Source organism: Strongylocentrotus purpuratus, unplaced genomic scaffold (genome assembly GCF_000002235.5).
Source record: "Strongylocentrotus purpuratus isolate Spur 01 unplaced genomic scaffold, Spur_5.0 spur5_scaffold_10, whole genome shotgun sequence".
Classification (NCBI taxonomy): domain Eukaryota; kingdom Metazoa; phylum Echinodermata; class Echinoidea; order Camarodonta; family Strongylocentrotidae; genus Strongylocentrotus; species Strongylocentrotus purpuratus.
In genome coordinates, this window is record NW_022145595.1 from 26,132,527 (window position 1) to 26,149,757 (window position 17,231).

At 38.9% G+C, this 17,231-nt stretch overlaps 1 protein-coding gene across 1 annotated transcript in view; it reads right to left on the reverse strand.

Moving 5' to 3' along the window:
* LOC753112 (long-chain-fatty-acid--CoA ligase 5) overlaps window positions 1–17,231 on the reverse strand; it is a 30,435-nt gene that overhangs the window by 4,971 nt on the left and 8,233 nt on the right. Inside the window, exons 2-12 of the mRNA XM_030979201.1 lie at window positions 14,932–15,058; window positions 12,064–12,131; window positions 11,688–11,789; window positions 9,101–9,200; window positions 8,295–8,503; window positions 8,117–8,168; window positions 3,804–3,877; window positions 2,535–2,612; window positions 1,708–1,842; window positions 911–996; window positions 444–498 (exon numbers count right to left, since the gene is read on the reverse strand). Coding sequence (XP_030835061.1) covers window positions 444–498; window positions 911–996; window positions 1,708–1,842; window positions 2,535–2,612; window positions 3,804–3,877; window positions 8,117–8,168; window positions 8,295–8,503; window positions 9,101–9,200; window positions 11,688–11,789; window positions 12,064–12,131; window positions 14,932–15,058 — 1,086 coding nt within the window. The remainder of the gene's footprint in view (window positions 1–443; window positions 499–910; window positions 997–1,707; window positions 1,843–2,534; window positions 2,613–3,803; window positions 3,878–8,116; window positions 8,169–8,294; window positions 8,504–9,100; window positions 9,201–11,687; window positions 11,790–12,063; window positions 12,132–14,931; window positions 15,059–17,231) is intronic.

The following is a 17,231-nucleotide window of genomic DNA, read 5'->3' on the forward strand; positions in this document are numbered from 1 at the left end:
AAAGCAATATCCTATTTCACATTATGAATACAAACTTTAAATTAAGATTTATAAAGGCGTTTAAAAGAATAACGTAATGAGCTGGTTTTTAGGACATTAGGGGATTATTCCATTATGGATCTTTAAAAATAAATATTATTATGTATATATGAACATACATGAAACCAATATTTCTGTTTTTTCTTCAGTTTCATGCCAGACTCGAACTGGATGACTGTTTGCCATATTCCTGGTAAGAACACGGTCGGAAAGGCTTTCAATAAAAAAAAAACCTCAGGCAGTTACAATAGCCTTCCGCGTCGCCGTGTGAAATGTGCGAACATGAAAATGACATACTATATTACATAATTCGAAACTGATTTTTTTTTTGTAGGCGATAAATAAGATAATGAAATATTATTGTCACTAATGGATTTTTAAAAACGATAACAACAACAACTAACCTGGATCTTTCCAAAGACAAAAGTATCATACCAAGTGTTGTTTCTAAATATTCCTCTGAAAAAAATAACATGATCAAAATTTAAATTAAGCAAGTTGTTGAAATTTAAATGTTAAAAAAAAAAAAATTAAAAGTCAGGACAACAAAATGTCATTTGTGATGGGAATGATACTACTATGACAGGTCAATGACATTTGCTACTCCCTGCTTTGCTGCCCACATCAGTGCAGTCATTTTTCGTGTATTCGTACATACAATCTGCACATGATACATTTTAAGACCCACAAAGAAATATACGGGATGCATTTTCATCGAGTTTTGTAATCATTAGTCATGATCTGCCTTCTATTGCCCCCCTCCTTATTCGCAGGCAGTGCCCCCATAGCTACATCACGGTTGTAATGGTCTTCAGGGCAGAGCAAACATAAACAGTTAATTTCTTGAGATAATATGGGGCTTGATATATACTTGTCCACTTCATGTTTCTTCGCGTTGAATGCCCAGCTGAAGAGACTTCTCTTGAGATAAGATGCAATGTTCACTTTTAGTATGATCTGCATTAGGAACAGTCAAAGAAAGATGGATCGATAGATTATTAATGAATAAATAAATAGATGTTAAAAAGAGATATCAAATAAATAACAAACACAATAATAAAAAATAGCATTGTTACTACTGCAATGCGTGGTAAATAAAACTAAGACGGGCGATGTCGAATCAGATAAAAAGGTAAATTATTGTTATAAAGAAATACTAATTTACTTATTTACACCAACAACCAACAACACAATTAACAATAAACTTAATAATGCACATATCATTAAATTTAACGTTTCGACGTATGAAATCCCCTTCTATAAATGCTTTAAAATTAAAACTAAAAAGGCAAATCTATTCCATTTAAGTGCTCATAGTGTTTCAACGCACATTAGGAGCTTTTGCATCCCATTAGAATTCATATGCATGAATTCTGCGCTTTATATTTATTATTTTAATATCATACTTATGCCCTGTATTTATCAATGATTTGATTTCGTCCTGGGCTATTATGTCTACTTTGTTTCGCAACTTTTATCAATAAAGTGATGTTTAGATTTGTATTATATTAAATTACATCACATCGCATCGCAGCGCATATTTTCATGAAATGTTGTATCCAAAGGGCACCCCAAAACCTGACTACCTTTTGTCATAAAATTTTCGGGATCCGCCACTGATTTCATCAATATTGTTTCTGCTTTGGGAAACTCTTTTAATATTCTCACTTTGTCAAAAAGCTTGTTGGCTAGCCGCGGTACGATGGCAAAGGCGTCTGGTTTGAGTTCCTGCATGTCGTCCAATAACTCTTTCAGGTCACCTCTGAAGAAGCCAATCGAGCAGCCGAAGTGAAATAACAGTGCCTGTTTGGTTTTGATCAAATCAGAATAAAAAATCATTCATTTAATAAGAAATAAATCAACTGAATATGATCTTGAGTGAGTCTGAATGTCACGTGATTTGAATTATCAGATCAATACCCAGTGCTTTTATGTTCCGTCTTGGTATTCAGTGTTAAAATCTAGGTTTAAAAATCGAACGATGTTGTTTGAGTAATTATGTGAGTCTCCATAATTTTGTCGTAATTTTTCCCTTCTTCTTCTTCTTCTTCTTCTTCTTCTTCTTCTTCTTCTTCTTCTTCTTCTCCTCCTCCTTCTCCTTCTTCTTCTCCTTCTACTTCTTCTTCTTCTTCTTCTTCTTCTTCTACTTCTTCTTCTTCTTCTTTCTTCTTCTTCTTCTTCTCTCTTCTTCTTCTTCTTCTTCTTCTTCTTCTTCTTCTTCTTCTTCTTCTTCTTCTTCTTCTTCTTCTTCTTCTTCTTCTTCATCATCATCATCATCATCATCATCATCATCATCATCATCATCCTCATCATCCTCATCAGCATCATCATCATCATCGTCAGCATCATCGCCGTCTGTGACCGTCTTCGTCATTATCTATACGTCAAAATACCTTTTTGGAAACTCGAACCAAGATTCTTTTTTAATTTTTCGTTCTAGGAAAAAAACACACAACAACAACAACACACGATTGATCACAAGTTAGACAACTGACCTGTGCACTGTGTTCAAGCCCATGGGCAAGAGGAAGATAAGATATATAGCGCGATCCAGGCTTGTAGGAGAAGGCGGTCTGAAATTTAAAAAAAAAAATAGAATGGATTAGAATTAACTATATTTATTTATTTTAAATGGTTTATTTCATTAAAAAACATTCGCGGCCAGAGAGCCGAATTGCAGTTGCTTTTACAAAGTATACATCAGTGACGAAGTAAAATTACACGTAAAACATTATGCAGGGTAGCATTATGGTAGTAAAATTGCTATTCTTTTGTACATATGATATATAGTTGTGCTTCAACGACCTTGGCAAAGGTGCCACATAAATTATATTGCGGTGCCAGATGGTAATTATCTGTCAATTGGTGTGTTGGCTCAGTCAGTAGAGCGTCCGCCTCACAACCGAGGGGTCGTGGATTCGAACCCGGCAACGTCATACCAAATGACGTTAAAAGACGGGAGTTGCTGCTACCTTGTTTGGCGTTCAACAATAAGGGATAGAGCAACGTCGATCTGGCGCTGCTCAGTGGCTGCCGAGCTCACGATCAATTCGGCAAAAAGAATTTCCATTTTCGGTTTCATAACTTAATAAAATCAAATTTGGAGTAGACTTTAAAAGATTATTATTATTATCGTTTTGTGGAAAATTGCACGTGTGACACACGAGCGACCGTGCAGAGAGGCGAATGAAGCAACCACAAAAATACGAGTTTGATGTAATACAAAGGGGTTGGATGACAGGCGAATTATTATTCATACCTTTTCTTCTTTGATGGAACTATAGTAGGCACACTTTGAACTGAATTTGCCAAAAAGAAGAACACAGATAAGCAACGCCCATCACAATAGATAACTACAGTGTAGATGAATAATGAGTAAATAGCTATACATAATGAGTAAATAAATTAATAACTAGCTAAATAAGTAGATAAATATATTTAAACAAATAAAAAGAAAGAAAGAAAGAAATTATTGATTCAAGGGGAATAGGGGCATTGCAAATTCAGTGCCTTTTTGAGCCGTGTCACCAAATTGCAAAAATTGAATGCTATGCTACTTTAAAAACTGTCGGCTTTCTTCTTTGCAGATCTATTTTGACACCTCCTCCCCCTTAGAAATTCTTTAGCGACGCATCTGTGAAACCAAATTCAAAATTGTGGGCTGCCTTTTGTGCAGAATTATTTCGACACCACCCCCTTCCTCCTCACACTACTCTAAAGCCGCCCCCTGTGAAAACAAATATAACATATTATTATTGACATACCTTTGATGCTATGTATAGGCTGGTGAGACTAGTCGCAATGTTAGCGTGTGAGATCATCGCTCCTTTGGGAGTACCTGAAAAGAGATGGAAATGATTTTTGTTTAAGCATTTGATTAATTCATATAATGCAGATAAAATAATGAATGAAATACTGTGTGATCTCTAAGATGTATGTACTTTCTAAAAGTTATTTATTTGAAATCCATTAAATAAATTCTGGGAAAAATTTATCTCAAATGATACCAACAACAACAAAACAAAAACAACAACAAAATCATATCTTTCCCCGGATCTAATAGATTCTACGTCTCACTACTTTGGGAGAAACATAATGCAGGCCTTAGAATTGTGGGTATATAGCCCATCCTTCAACTTTATAGTGGTGAAGTGTGACGTCATCAAAAAAAAATCAATTTTTGGAATTTCTCAATTTTTTCTTCATTTTGCGAAAGAGCATCAAAATAATGTCCAAACGTCGAAAACCAACTGAATATTGTTAAGTAGGGGCTGAGATATGATCATCTGAATAAATAGATTTCCTATAGGAACTCAGTGTTATATTGCTCTGGTTCATAACATTACGAGCCAGAGCTTACTGTGTTGAACGGGCTAGTCCCGAGTCTAAGATAACTATAACTTTAATCATTACGAGGAAGCGCTGAGTGGGATTACAGTGGTCTCGTAAACGGAAGGTCCTGGGTTCGAAACCACGTCTATATTCTAATGCCCTTTGGTAAGGCATAAATCGTTATTAATAAGCCCCTCAGAGAGGACTTAAAGCCGTCGATCTCCTGGCCACACCGATATACCTTTACCCAGGGGCGTCGCTAGCCCTTTTTCAGTGGGGGGGGGGGGGGGGGTGTAGAGGCCAACGATTACCGACAAAACTAGCCACCAATTACCGACAAAATTAAATGTCCAATATCTACAAATTCAACCCTTTAAACCTGGGGCCGAAGGCTAAATTGTTTTTCCTATGGACTATCTATGGTACTTGCATATGCGCAAAATGTATAATTTCCTCGACGACGTAAATAAACGAATTATTTCTTCAATTTTGTCAGCATCATAGCTATATATTTTAATGCAGGCGCGGAGCTAGGATCTTATTTTGGGAGGGGCGGTAGTGAGCAAGAGAATCACTTAAAAGCGCGCTCATTAGGGGGGTGTGGGTGATGGGCCTGCCGCGCGAAGTGCTTAGACGTTTCCTTAAATTATTAGGAAAAGAAGACGATTAATTGTACCGTTTTAGACTGGTAATCCTTGGCTGAATGAAGTCCCCCCCCCCCCCCTTCCCGCGCGAAGCGCGAAAGCTTTGACGTTTCATTAAATTATTATAAAAAAGAAGACGATTTGCTGTACCGTTCTCGACTGTTTATCCTTTTCTGAATTCAGTTCCCCCCCCCCCCTCCCGCGCAAAGCGCGGAAGCTTTGACGTTTCATTAAATTATGAGAAAAAGCAGACGATTCGGTGTACTGTTCTCGACTCTTAATCCTTATCTGAATGAAGCTTCCCCCACCCGCGCGAAGCGCGGAAGTTTTGACGTTTCATTAATTTATGAGAAAAAGCAGACGATTCGGTGTACTGTTCTCGACTCTTAATCCTTATCTGAATGAAGCTTCCCCCGCCCGCGCAAAGCGCGGAAGTTTTGACGTTTCATTAATTTATGAGAAAAAGCAGACGATTCGGTGTACTGTTCTCGACTCTTAATTCTTGTCTGAATTTAGTTTCTCCCCCTCTCGCGCAAAGCGCGGAAGCTTTGACGTTTCATTAAATTATGAGAAAAAGCAGACGATTCGGTGTACTGTTCTTGACTCTTAATCCTTATCTGAATAAAGCTTCCCCCTCCCGCGCGAAGCGCGGAAGTTTTGACGTTTTATTAAATTATTAGAGAAAGAAGACGATTCGTCGTACCGTTTTCGACTCTTAATAAGCCTTATTCATCTGAATTCAGTTTCCCCCTCTCGCGCGGGGCTCGAAAGCTTTGACGTTTCCTCATATCATTAGAGAAAGAACACGATTCGTTGTACCGTTTTAGACTCTAAATAAGCCCTATTAATTTTGTCTGCATTCAGTTTCCCCCTCTCGCGCGAAGCGCGGAAGTTTTGACGTTTCCTCATATCATTAGAGAAAGAACACGATTCGTTGTACCGCTTTTGACTCTAAATAAGCCCTATTAATTTTGTCTGAATTCAGTTTCCCCCTCTCACGCGAAGCGCGGAAGCTTTGACGTATCCTTAAATTATTAGAGAAAGAAGACGATTCGTTGTACCGTTCTCGACTCGACTAAATGAAGTTTCCCCTTCCACGCGAAGCGCGGAATTTTTGGCGTTTCATCACAATATAGAGAAAGGAAGACGATACATCGTACCGTTTTCGACTCTTATTAAGCCCTATTCATCTGAATTCAGTTTCCCCCTCTCGCGCGAAGCGCGAAAGCTTTGACGTTTCCTCAAATTATTAGAGAAAGAACACGATTCGTTGTACCTTTTTCGACTCTAAATAAGCCCTATTAATTTTGTCCGAATTCAGTTTCCCCCGACGCTTTGACGTTTCCTTAAATTATTAGAGAAAGAAGACGATTTGTCGTACCGTTCTCGACTCGTCTAAAAGAAGTTTTCCCCTTCTGCGCAAAGCGCGGAATTTTTGGCGTTTCATCACAATATAGAGAAAGGAAGACGATTCCTCGTACCGTTTTCGAATCTTTTTAAGCCCTATTCATCTGAATTCAGTTTCCCCCTCTCGCGCGAAGCGCGAAAGCTTTGACGTTTCCTCAAATTATTAGAGAAAGAACACGATTCGTTGTACCGTTTTCGACTTTTAATAAGCCCTATTTGTCTGAATTCAGTTTCCCACTCTCGCGCAAAGCGCGGAAGCTTTGACATTTCCTTAAATTATTAGAGAAAGAAGACGATTCGTTGTACCGTTCTCGACTCGTCTAAATGAAGTTTTCCCTGCCGCGCGAAGCGCGGAATTTTTTTGGCGTTTCATCACAATATAAAGAAAGGAAAACGATTCGTCGTACCGTTGTTGACTCTTAAACCTTGTTTGAATTTAGTTTCCCCGAAAATTTTAAACCTCCGATTTCTTTAGCTGATATTATAGGAAAGTGAAACTTCAAGAAAATACAAGTATTGTAGTTGTAGTCACTCTCGAAGTCGTCACAGCGGATAAGAAGTCACAGTTCGTAGGGAAAAAAAACTTGTCTGCCGACCGACAATATACATCTCACCGACTTCAAATTTCTGCATTGATATAGTACACGAGGATCGAGCAAGAATACCGACACAGCTGACCCGACACAGCAACATATTTACCCGTGTCTTTCTTGCTCTCTCGACGAGACGACTCCACCCAACAACCCCCTTCTCTCTTTTACTCCCACTCCTCCTCTCTCAGACTCTTACCTCCCCTCTCTCTCCTCTCTTTCATCCCCGTTTCTTTTGTTTCCCTTTCATATTTCTTTCTTCTTTTTTTCCTTTTCTTTCTTTTCTTTCTTTTCTTTCTTTTCCTTTCTTTCCTCTCCTCCCTCTTTTTCTTTTTTCTCTTTCTTTCTTCTCTTTTCTTTCCTTTCTTTTCCTTTCTTTCCTTTCTTTTCCTTTCTTTCTTTTCTTTTCCTTTTCTTTTTTTCTTTTCTTTCCCTTTCCCTCTCTTTTTTCCCTTTCTTTTTTCCCCTCTCTTTTTTTTCCCTCCCCCTTTTCTCTTTTTCCCTCCCCCTTTTCTCTTTTTCCCGACGGCAGCGCAATTTTACCGACAATATCCTGACAGGTGGGGGTGTCGCACCCCCACACCCCCCTTTGGCGACGCCCCTGCCTTTACCATAAAGACTGCAGGAGACTTAAGCAGAGTTTCACGAGACCGTCATAAATACTACGTGAACCATTGAACCGTGTTTACTAAATTTTAGACGCGTTTCAATGGGATGTCGGTGAACTTGTACTTGTACTGTTAGCGCAAGTTATCGTTATCAGTAATAGTTATCAGTGATATGGGTCGGTACTTTACTAATTCTAATAACAATAATTTTGTTTATTCAGGGAAGCCTCACCAGCTTCAATGCTGTTCTTCCTGAGTGTCCTGCAGTTATTATTACCCCAGCAAATGCTAGGTAGGCCTACACATTAACACCTGAGTGGAGAGTGGCAAACGCGGATTAACGTCTTGCTAAAGGACGTTAGTGCTGGGCTTGGATTCGAACCACCAACCAAGGGATTAAGAGTCAAGAGAATAAACCACTACACCATGACACGTCCACATATCAAGTTTTGAATATGGTGATTGGACAAAGAAAGCTGAGATTGAAGTATCTCACCTGTCGTGCCGCTTGTAAATCGAATAACGGCCACATCGTCTGGTTTGCACGGCTTTCGAAATGAGAAAAAAAAAGAAGATGAGATAACTTTATCGTTCCTTTCTTATACATCCTTTATCAAACTAAAACAATACAAATAATTGCTTTAAAATTACGAAGAGAAAATGATATCACTTACAACGGGGTCTTTCATTTTCCGCTCGCCTACTGCTACGAAATCTTCAAAAGTGACTACGTCAACGTCCATTTTCCACGCCTTTTCTGTGATCTCGGCTGTGATTGGTCTTTCCATGACGATCACGTGCTTGATGGTTGGTAATTTGGAGCACTGATCCAACAGACTATTCACTTTGTCCATGGTATCGACTACAATGAGCTTCATTTCAGCTGAACGAGAAAAGAAAAAAAAACACGAAAATAAGATATTACTGGAGATCGCGCTCTTCAAATGCAGGGGAGCTACTACTACTACTACTCCTACTACTACTACTACTACTACTACTACTACTACTACTACTACTACTACTACTTCTACTACTACTACTACTGAAATGACAAGCAAGAAAGGAGAACGGACAATTCAAAAGATGAAATGAATGTAAGGTAATGTTTCAAGTTTCAAGTTTAGTTTATTTCCACAATCTGATAAAAATACAAAACAATCAAAGACAAACAATAATGGTGGGATCGACAATAGGCCTACAGTCCTGTCTATGGTCAATCCCTTAATTATATACATGAAAATCATATTGAACAAGAACATAAACTAAGTAACTAACAATACAACAACAGCAACTACAATAACAAAACAAAACGGATGGGTAAAAGGAATGGGAGAGGAAGGGAGAAGGCAAATTAATATAAATTTAAAAGATGATTTGTATATGTTCGTTTAAAAACTGGAAGACTTTTGGTACATTTTAAGGTATTCGATAGATTATTCCACATGATCGGCCCTGAGTATTTGATGTAAGAGATACTTACTGAGATTGATGATGTATTCATACCCATCTGGTCCTAGTGTGCTGTAAAGCGGCACACTTATCATCGAGTAAGAAGAACAGCCCAAGTCAGAAATGACCCACTGTTTTGAAGACAAAATATATAGTCCTCTTGAAAATCTACAATGATTTTACATGTTATTCAAGGCTAGAAAAAAACTCTGCTAAGAGTCATGATGACGAGTTCATACCTTTCATCCGATGGCACTACACCTTAACCCATGCGCGGATCCACGGGCCGATTCTACGGGCCCGCCCCCCCCCCCTAGCCTCCCAAACCGGTTAAAAAATAGGATAGTAACGTAAATTTTACCTTAAAAAAAAACGCCCCCCCCCCTGACCTGCCAGTGACACAAATGCGGCATCAAAATATTTGAGCTTCTCTGACCGTATTAAATGCCTAAAACTACTGAGCTTCCGGGGCTCCGCCCCCTGAACCCCCTCCCCCCCTCCCTCCCCCTCACACCAATTTACGCTCGCTACCCTCTACCTGATCGTAAATACTTTAGCCCCCCACTTTGATAAACGTTCCACGGGGCCTGTGTATATAATATATACGCATACAACACTGATCTTTATGATTTATTTAACGTGACATATCTTCTTCTCCCCTTGCAAACGAGAAAGAAAACAAGGTCATTAAAAGGGATTAAGCGACAAATAATGATTGTGATTCAAATTGATGCGAATATTTGTTTGAATAAGCAATGCTATTCACCAGAATCTTCTTTGTAAAAACAACTTTTACAAATCTCAGCCATGCTTATTGAGTTGAAACGTTCCATTCAATTTAAAAAAACTCATCAAGGAATACACTTCTCCTAATCTGAAAGGGATCTTACAACACAGTGGCAGAATTGCATGGCTGAGATTTCTAAAAGTCGTTTTTTACAAAGAAGATTCTGGTGAAAAGCATTGCTTATTCAAAAAAAATCCTTGCATCAATTTGAATCACAATGATCTTTTTGTCGCATGATCCTTTTATTAAATAACCTTGTTTTATGTTCTGTTTGCAGGGGGAGAAGAAGCTATGCCACGTTAAGAAATCATAAAGATCAGTTGTATTATGCGTATATACGTATGATAACAGAACAAAATGTTGATTATCTGAATGTCATTTTGGAATACCTCTATACAAATACCCGATCTTACTGTGCCGATACCACAATGTCTTTAGCCCGTATCAGTATTAGTATGAGCCAATATAAAGTTATTATTCTTTATTCAGTTCAGTATAATGCTTTTCCTCAAAAATAGTTTCGCTATTTTTTTAGGGTTCAGACGCTAAGAAATGGTTTCAAAAGTACATTACACAAACCCTGAACCATTGCATAATGATGGTGGTTCTCTCTCTCTCTCTCTCTATTTATTTTAATCATGCATTATCAACTACATATAAAGCAGCAACAAAAAACTTAGGGTCATCTGGGATAGGTGAAAGTGAGAGTTAAAAAGAAAGTCATGCTAAAACGGCGCTTCACCTCCCCCCCCCCCCCCCGAAAAAAAATTAAAAAATTAGTGGTCCTCCTCTCCAGCATCCCCCCGCTTTAATATTCACCGGCCGGCTGAGTCGGCGCAAAAATGTTCCCCAAAAACTGGACCCCCCCCCCCAAAAAAAAAAAAAATATATATATGTGCTCTCATCCACCCCCCCCCCCCCCGCTCATTCACCGTTCGCCGGCTGGCTGATTCGCCGCTAAATATTTTCTCAAGATTTGGCCCCCCCCCCCCCCCCCCCCCCTTCTTGCCGCCGGCTGGATCCGCCCCTGCCTTAACCTAAACTGAACTCTAAACCGAACCTAGAGACAGGTTTTTTTTTTTTACCGACATCGCTACCACTGGTGTAATGTCATTTTGATGCGCCATCTTTCGATGAAGGCGTACATAGCACAAATTCCGGTTTCTGCGTTTAATGCATTGTGGGACATGGCTGTTCACCCTTTGGGACATTGTGAGCAGCAGATGGCAGAAGACGTAAATCTTTAAGGTATAACAAAGTTTTGGTATGGGGTCATGAATTTTGTTCAAATGAACATATTGTAAGAATACGCGATCCTACAATATTCAGGGATCGTTGTCTCGGTTGAAATCGAGTCTAAAGTTATGAAATTGTTGTATAGCTCCCTCTCAAGGTCAAAATATTAATTGAGCTATAAAACAATGTTTATTGACTAAAATCGACCGATTAGCTATTCCCCTTTGGAAATTATATATTACAACTACATATTCTGAAATTTCCATGGTCGCAGCTACTATTGTACGGCCGTAGGCGCTATTTGAAATTCATCAACGTTTACCGGGAGCAACGATACATTTTTTAATTCAATTTTTTCTCGAAAGCAGAGGTTTTTTTAGGGGCTAAATTTTCTAGTGCTTATAAAACATCCACAGGGGCATCCACATCAAAATTGTAAAGAATCACTTTCCAGCCAATTTTCAAAAAATTTCCCAAAACTTTGTATTACCTTTAAGTAGTGACGGAACCCTGCCTTTAAACAAAATTGAACCCTAACCCTAACCCTTTACTCTTGACGAAATAAAGCCCGGAGTAAATGTCGAAGTCCTCTTACGTCCGGTCGATTTTGACTGAAGATACCGATTTTGGATTCGTTAGATGGAAAGAATCCCTTCTCCAGGAGAGCCGATCCAAAACACTGCGCCCTCTTGCGAACCTGTTAAAAGATAGAATTACAATTACAATATAATATTGTAAAAGGAGGAAATTGCATGGAATTTGATTTGTTGAATAATTGTGCGTATTGTATTTACAACTAGACGAATACACATGAATAGTTTGTAATTTGATATTTGGTCGCATCTTTCCCATACAAGATAAAGGCCATCATGCAATATAGGCCCAAATCACATTATTTTAGGACGCTTATATTAAATTATTAAATTGCAGTGGTACAGGACCCTGTCCAGGAGCGATTATGAGTAGCCTACCTCGCTGTATGACATCCAGCTGTATGGTTCAGATCCACTCGGCCTCCATCCTAGACAAGGCCCATCGTCTTGAGAAAAGAAGAGAGAGAGAGAGAGAGGGGAGAGAGAAAGAGGGGGATGGGAGAAAAGGGGAGAGAAAGACGGAGAGAGAGAGAGAGAGAGAGAGATAGAAAAGGGAAGAGAAAGACGGAGAGAGAGAGAGATAGAGAGAGGGGATGAAAGGGAGGAGAGAAAGACGGAGAGAGAGAGATAGAGAGACGGAGAGAGAGAGAGAGTGAGAAAGGGGAGAGAAAGACGGAGAGAGAGAGAGAGAGGGAGGGAGAGGGAGGGTGAGAAAAGGGGGAGAGAAAGACGAAGAGAGAGAGAGAGAGAGAGAGAGAGGGAGAGAGAGAGAGAGAGAGAGAGAGAGAGAGAACAAGGAAATGTTAAATGTAAGTTAGACCTCTTGCAAGAGATTTGATTTTCTTAAAATCGTAAGTATTAGCATTATTAAACACACCATTACAGTACGTGTGCATTATTAGAGTTTTTACAGACATATATCACTCAGATATGATTATTAACGTCTGGTGGGCAATATCTAGCGTCACCTTCCGGAAGACATGACTCAGTTTCGAACCGGGGCCACCCGAGCCAGTTTGTGGCCAGTTTGGAGTACAATATAACATCCCGTAACAGGAACTTAAAAGTAAACAAGAGAAACGAACATTCCAGTGATTGATTCAATCATTTTCATTTCACACATTTAGCAACTGACCCCCTATTGGCACACTTTTCTCCAAAGAATACAGCTAAGGTACAAAACAGGCTTTAAAAACTTATTTTGAACTTATCGAGAATTTATCGAGTAGAGATTCACAAAAGTATTGTACCCTATTCCCCCTAGGCTAAGGCACTTAACTTTTCACATGCTACATCTGAAAACATTAAAAAGTATATACGAGGATCAACAGTACATCCTGCAACGAAAGAAGATATAGATGATGGAAATACTACTACTACTACTACTACTACTAGGCTACTACTACTACTACTACTACTACTACTACTACTACTACTACTACTACTACTACTACTACTACTACTACTACTATTACCTCTTCTACTACTACTACTACTACTACTACTACTACTACTACTACTACTACTACTACTACTACTACTACTACTACTACTACTACCTCTTCTACTACTACTACTACTACTACTACTACTACTACTACTACTACTACTACCTCTTCTACTACTACTACTACTACTACTACTACTAGTACTACTACTACTACTACTACATGTACTACTACTACTACTACTACTACTACTACTACTACTACTACTACTACTACTACCTCTTCTACTACTACTACTACTACTACTACTACTACTACTACTACTACTACTACTACTACTACCTCTTCTACTACTACTACTACTACTACTACTACAACTACTACTATTACTACTACTACTACTACTACTACTACTACTACTACTACTACTACTACCTCTTCTACTACTACTACTACTACTACTACTACTACTACTACTACTACTACTACTACTACTACCTCTTCTACTACTACTACTACTACTACTACTACTACTACTACTACTATTACTACTACTACTACTACTACTACTACTACATGTACTACTACTACTACTACTACTACTACTACTACATGTACTACTACTACTACTACTACTACTACTACTACCTCTTCTACTACTACTACTACTACTACTACCTCTTCTACTACTACTACTACTACTACTACTACTACTACTACTACTACTACTACTATTACTACTACTACTACTACTACTACTACTACTGCTACTACTACTACTACTACATGTACTACTATTACTACTACTACTACTACTACTACTACTACTACTACTACTACTATTACTACTACTACTACTACTACTACTACTACTACTACTACTACTACTACTACTATTACTACTACTACTACTACTACTACTACTACTACTACTACTACTACTATTACTACTACTACTACTACTACTACTACTACTACTACTACTACTACTACTACTACTACTCTTACTACTACTACTACTACTACTACTACTATTACTACTACTACTACTACTACTACTACTACTACTACATGTACTACTATTAATACTACTACTAATACTACTACTACTACTACTACTACTACTACATGTACTACTATTACTACTACCTCTTCTACTACTACTACTACTACTACTACTACTACAACTACCACTATACTACAACTAATACTACTACTACTATACTACTACTACTACTACTACTACTACTATTACTACTACTACTACTACTACTACTACTACTACTACTACTACTACAACTACCACTATACTACAACTAATACTACTACCAATGGCGTATGCAGGGTTTTTTCAAGGGGGGGGGGTCCTAAAATGTTTGCAACGACTAAGGGGGGAGTTCAGTTTGGGGGTCACCCTTTAATACAAACAAAATAATATATATATATATATTTTTAAGGGGGGGGGGTTCATAAAAAAATCACACACATAAAAAATAAAGCTGGGTTCAACCCCTAACCCCCCCCCCCTCCCCCTGCATACTCGCCTGTCTACTACTACTACTTCTACTAATTATGATAATAATAATGATAATACTACTACTACCACTTCTAATAGTAATAATTTTGAAAAGAATGATGATGATGATAATGATGATGATGATGATGATGATGGTGTTGATGATGATGATGATGATGATGATGAAACTAAGTACTATTACCGTTACTAATACGACTACGATTAATCAAACTAATAAGTTGTAAGTAATATTAACAAAAATTAAATTAAATATTTTCTCACTTGATACTTTTTCTCCTCGTAAGAATGCTTCGTAGGCCGTGTTCGCGTGATCGTCTATGAGTTGATCAAAGATGCATTCCTTTCCTCTGTGCTCAATCTTCGGAGATATATGGATGCCCTCTTCTCCCTGAACACGGAAAAGAAAATAGAGGGAGGAGGGGGGGGGGTCAGAAACAGGCACATCAGGAAGGGGGCTGGGGAATCAACTCCTAACAGATTTTGAACATCCCAAAACTCAGGCAACCCTTATATTCGGGCAGAGAGATTGCCCTTTTCTATTTGTTAGTTTGTTTTGTGTTGTTGTTGTGTTGTTGTTGTTGTTGTTGTTGTGTGTGTGTGTGTGTGTGTGTGCGTGTGTGTGTGTGTGTGTGTGTTTGTTTTGTTTGTTTTGTTTTGTTTGTTTTTTTTCGGGGGGGGGGGTAATTTTCATTTTTGTTAAAATCTTTTAAATTATCTAGTATACCTTACTTACGAACTTAAGAGAAGGTTGAGTTCTGGGAAGAAGTAAAAAATAATTTGTGAGCGTTGTCATTGTATAAAAAAATATTCCCTGAAAAGCAAGGCTCTTCAAATTTTAAATATGGCATGTAATTACATCTTAACAATCGGGACGGATTTTTATGCCACATGTTCGTGTAGTCCCATAGACATCTTTCTGTGTACAGTGCTTGTAACTTTACCATGACTGGGCCAAATTTATTATCATGTTGATGATTCTCGAACATTGCAGAACGCACCAATACTTATATGCTAGATGATCAACCTTTCTGATCGATTCCACAACGTATCTTTCACAATGCAATCGCATGACCAGAACTCAACTTTATCAACAGTACTGTGTCTCTAGATTTGTACACAGTGCACGAACAGTGGATGCCACTGTTTCATTTCCGGAATCACAAACCCTATTTCGTGTTCGGAATTACGAACCATATTTTCCTTTTCGAAAGTATGACCCTCTTTCATTTGCAGAAATAGGAACCTCCTGAATTACGAACCTTTGGAAATAAGAACTTTTTCGGAATTATGAACGTGTGTGAAAACGACATGTAACATTTAAAAAGTGGCCTCGGTATGAGTGTATCCAAATGTAACGAATGAAGCCATACCATGTATGCCTCGTGGGCTGGGGCGGCGATTTCTTTTCATGACCAGGAGGGGGGGGGGAGAAATGCGAGGGAAAATTTGTATTCCGTTGGTATCACCAGTCGCATAATGAGCAAAAACGTGGGGTGGGGTTGGGGGAGCAGAAAAAAATCCGCATCACCACCACTCTTACGTGTTAAAAGCAGGCCCCGCGCGGAACGTTTTTCAAAGTGGGGGAGGGAGAGCTAAAGTTTTTATGATTAAGCGTATCGTAAATTGGCGTGGGTCTAGGGGCAAAGCTCCGGCGGGGGGGGGGGTCAAGGGCAGACCCCCAGAAGCTCAGGAGTTTTAGGCATTTAATAACGGTCAGATGAACATAATTTGACACCTTATTTGTAAAACTGGCAGGTCACTAATAATTGGTGTTGGGTCCAGGGGGCTGAGACCCGTAAAGCTTAGGGGTTTAAGGCATTACATTACGGTCAGATGAGTATCCAGGGTGCAGAGCCCCGCAAGCTCAGGGGTTTTAGGCATTTTATTCAGGTCAGATGAGCATATTTTGATACCTCATTTTGTGACACTAGCCGGTTACTTTTCTTTCTTTCTTTCTATTTCTCTTTAAATACTTTTTCAAAAAAATGGGGGGGGGGGGGGGAAGGGGCTCGAGCCCCGAGCAGCACGCGCTGTTCCACGTACCCTGACATGTAGGCTTCTAAATAAACATATTTTTTGCCTGACTGTAAATGTTGATATTTTTCATGGTCCAACAAACGAAAAAAAAAACACTATAATTTACAAAAAGGGGAGGAAAAATGACGGAATATCATGTCATTTCATTTCAGCATTATTTGTAAATCACTGGTATCGAATTAGAAATAAACCACGTTTGAATTGGGGGGGGGAGGAACTGCCCCCCCTCCACAACCTCCATCAGTACGCGCAGTGGGTATCAAGGTGATACCAACGGAATGCAGATATTCTACAAAACTTACTTGTTCTTCTTTCAGTCAGTATTTGCTATAAATTTTCTTTTTGCAATTTTTCAAAATTTTCGGGGGTACGACCCCCTCCCTAAACAAATTGAGGGGGACGTGTCCCCCACCGTCCCCCGGGATCGCCGCCCCTACTCGTGGGTGAATAATTAACCTCAATGAAGTGAAAAGTATGAGCGGGTTATGTCTGTTAGGATAAATTTGTTGAATGGAACATTTCTC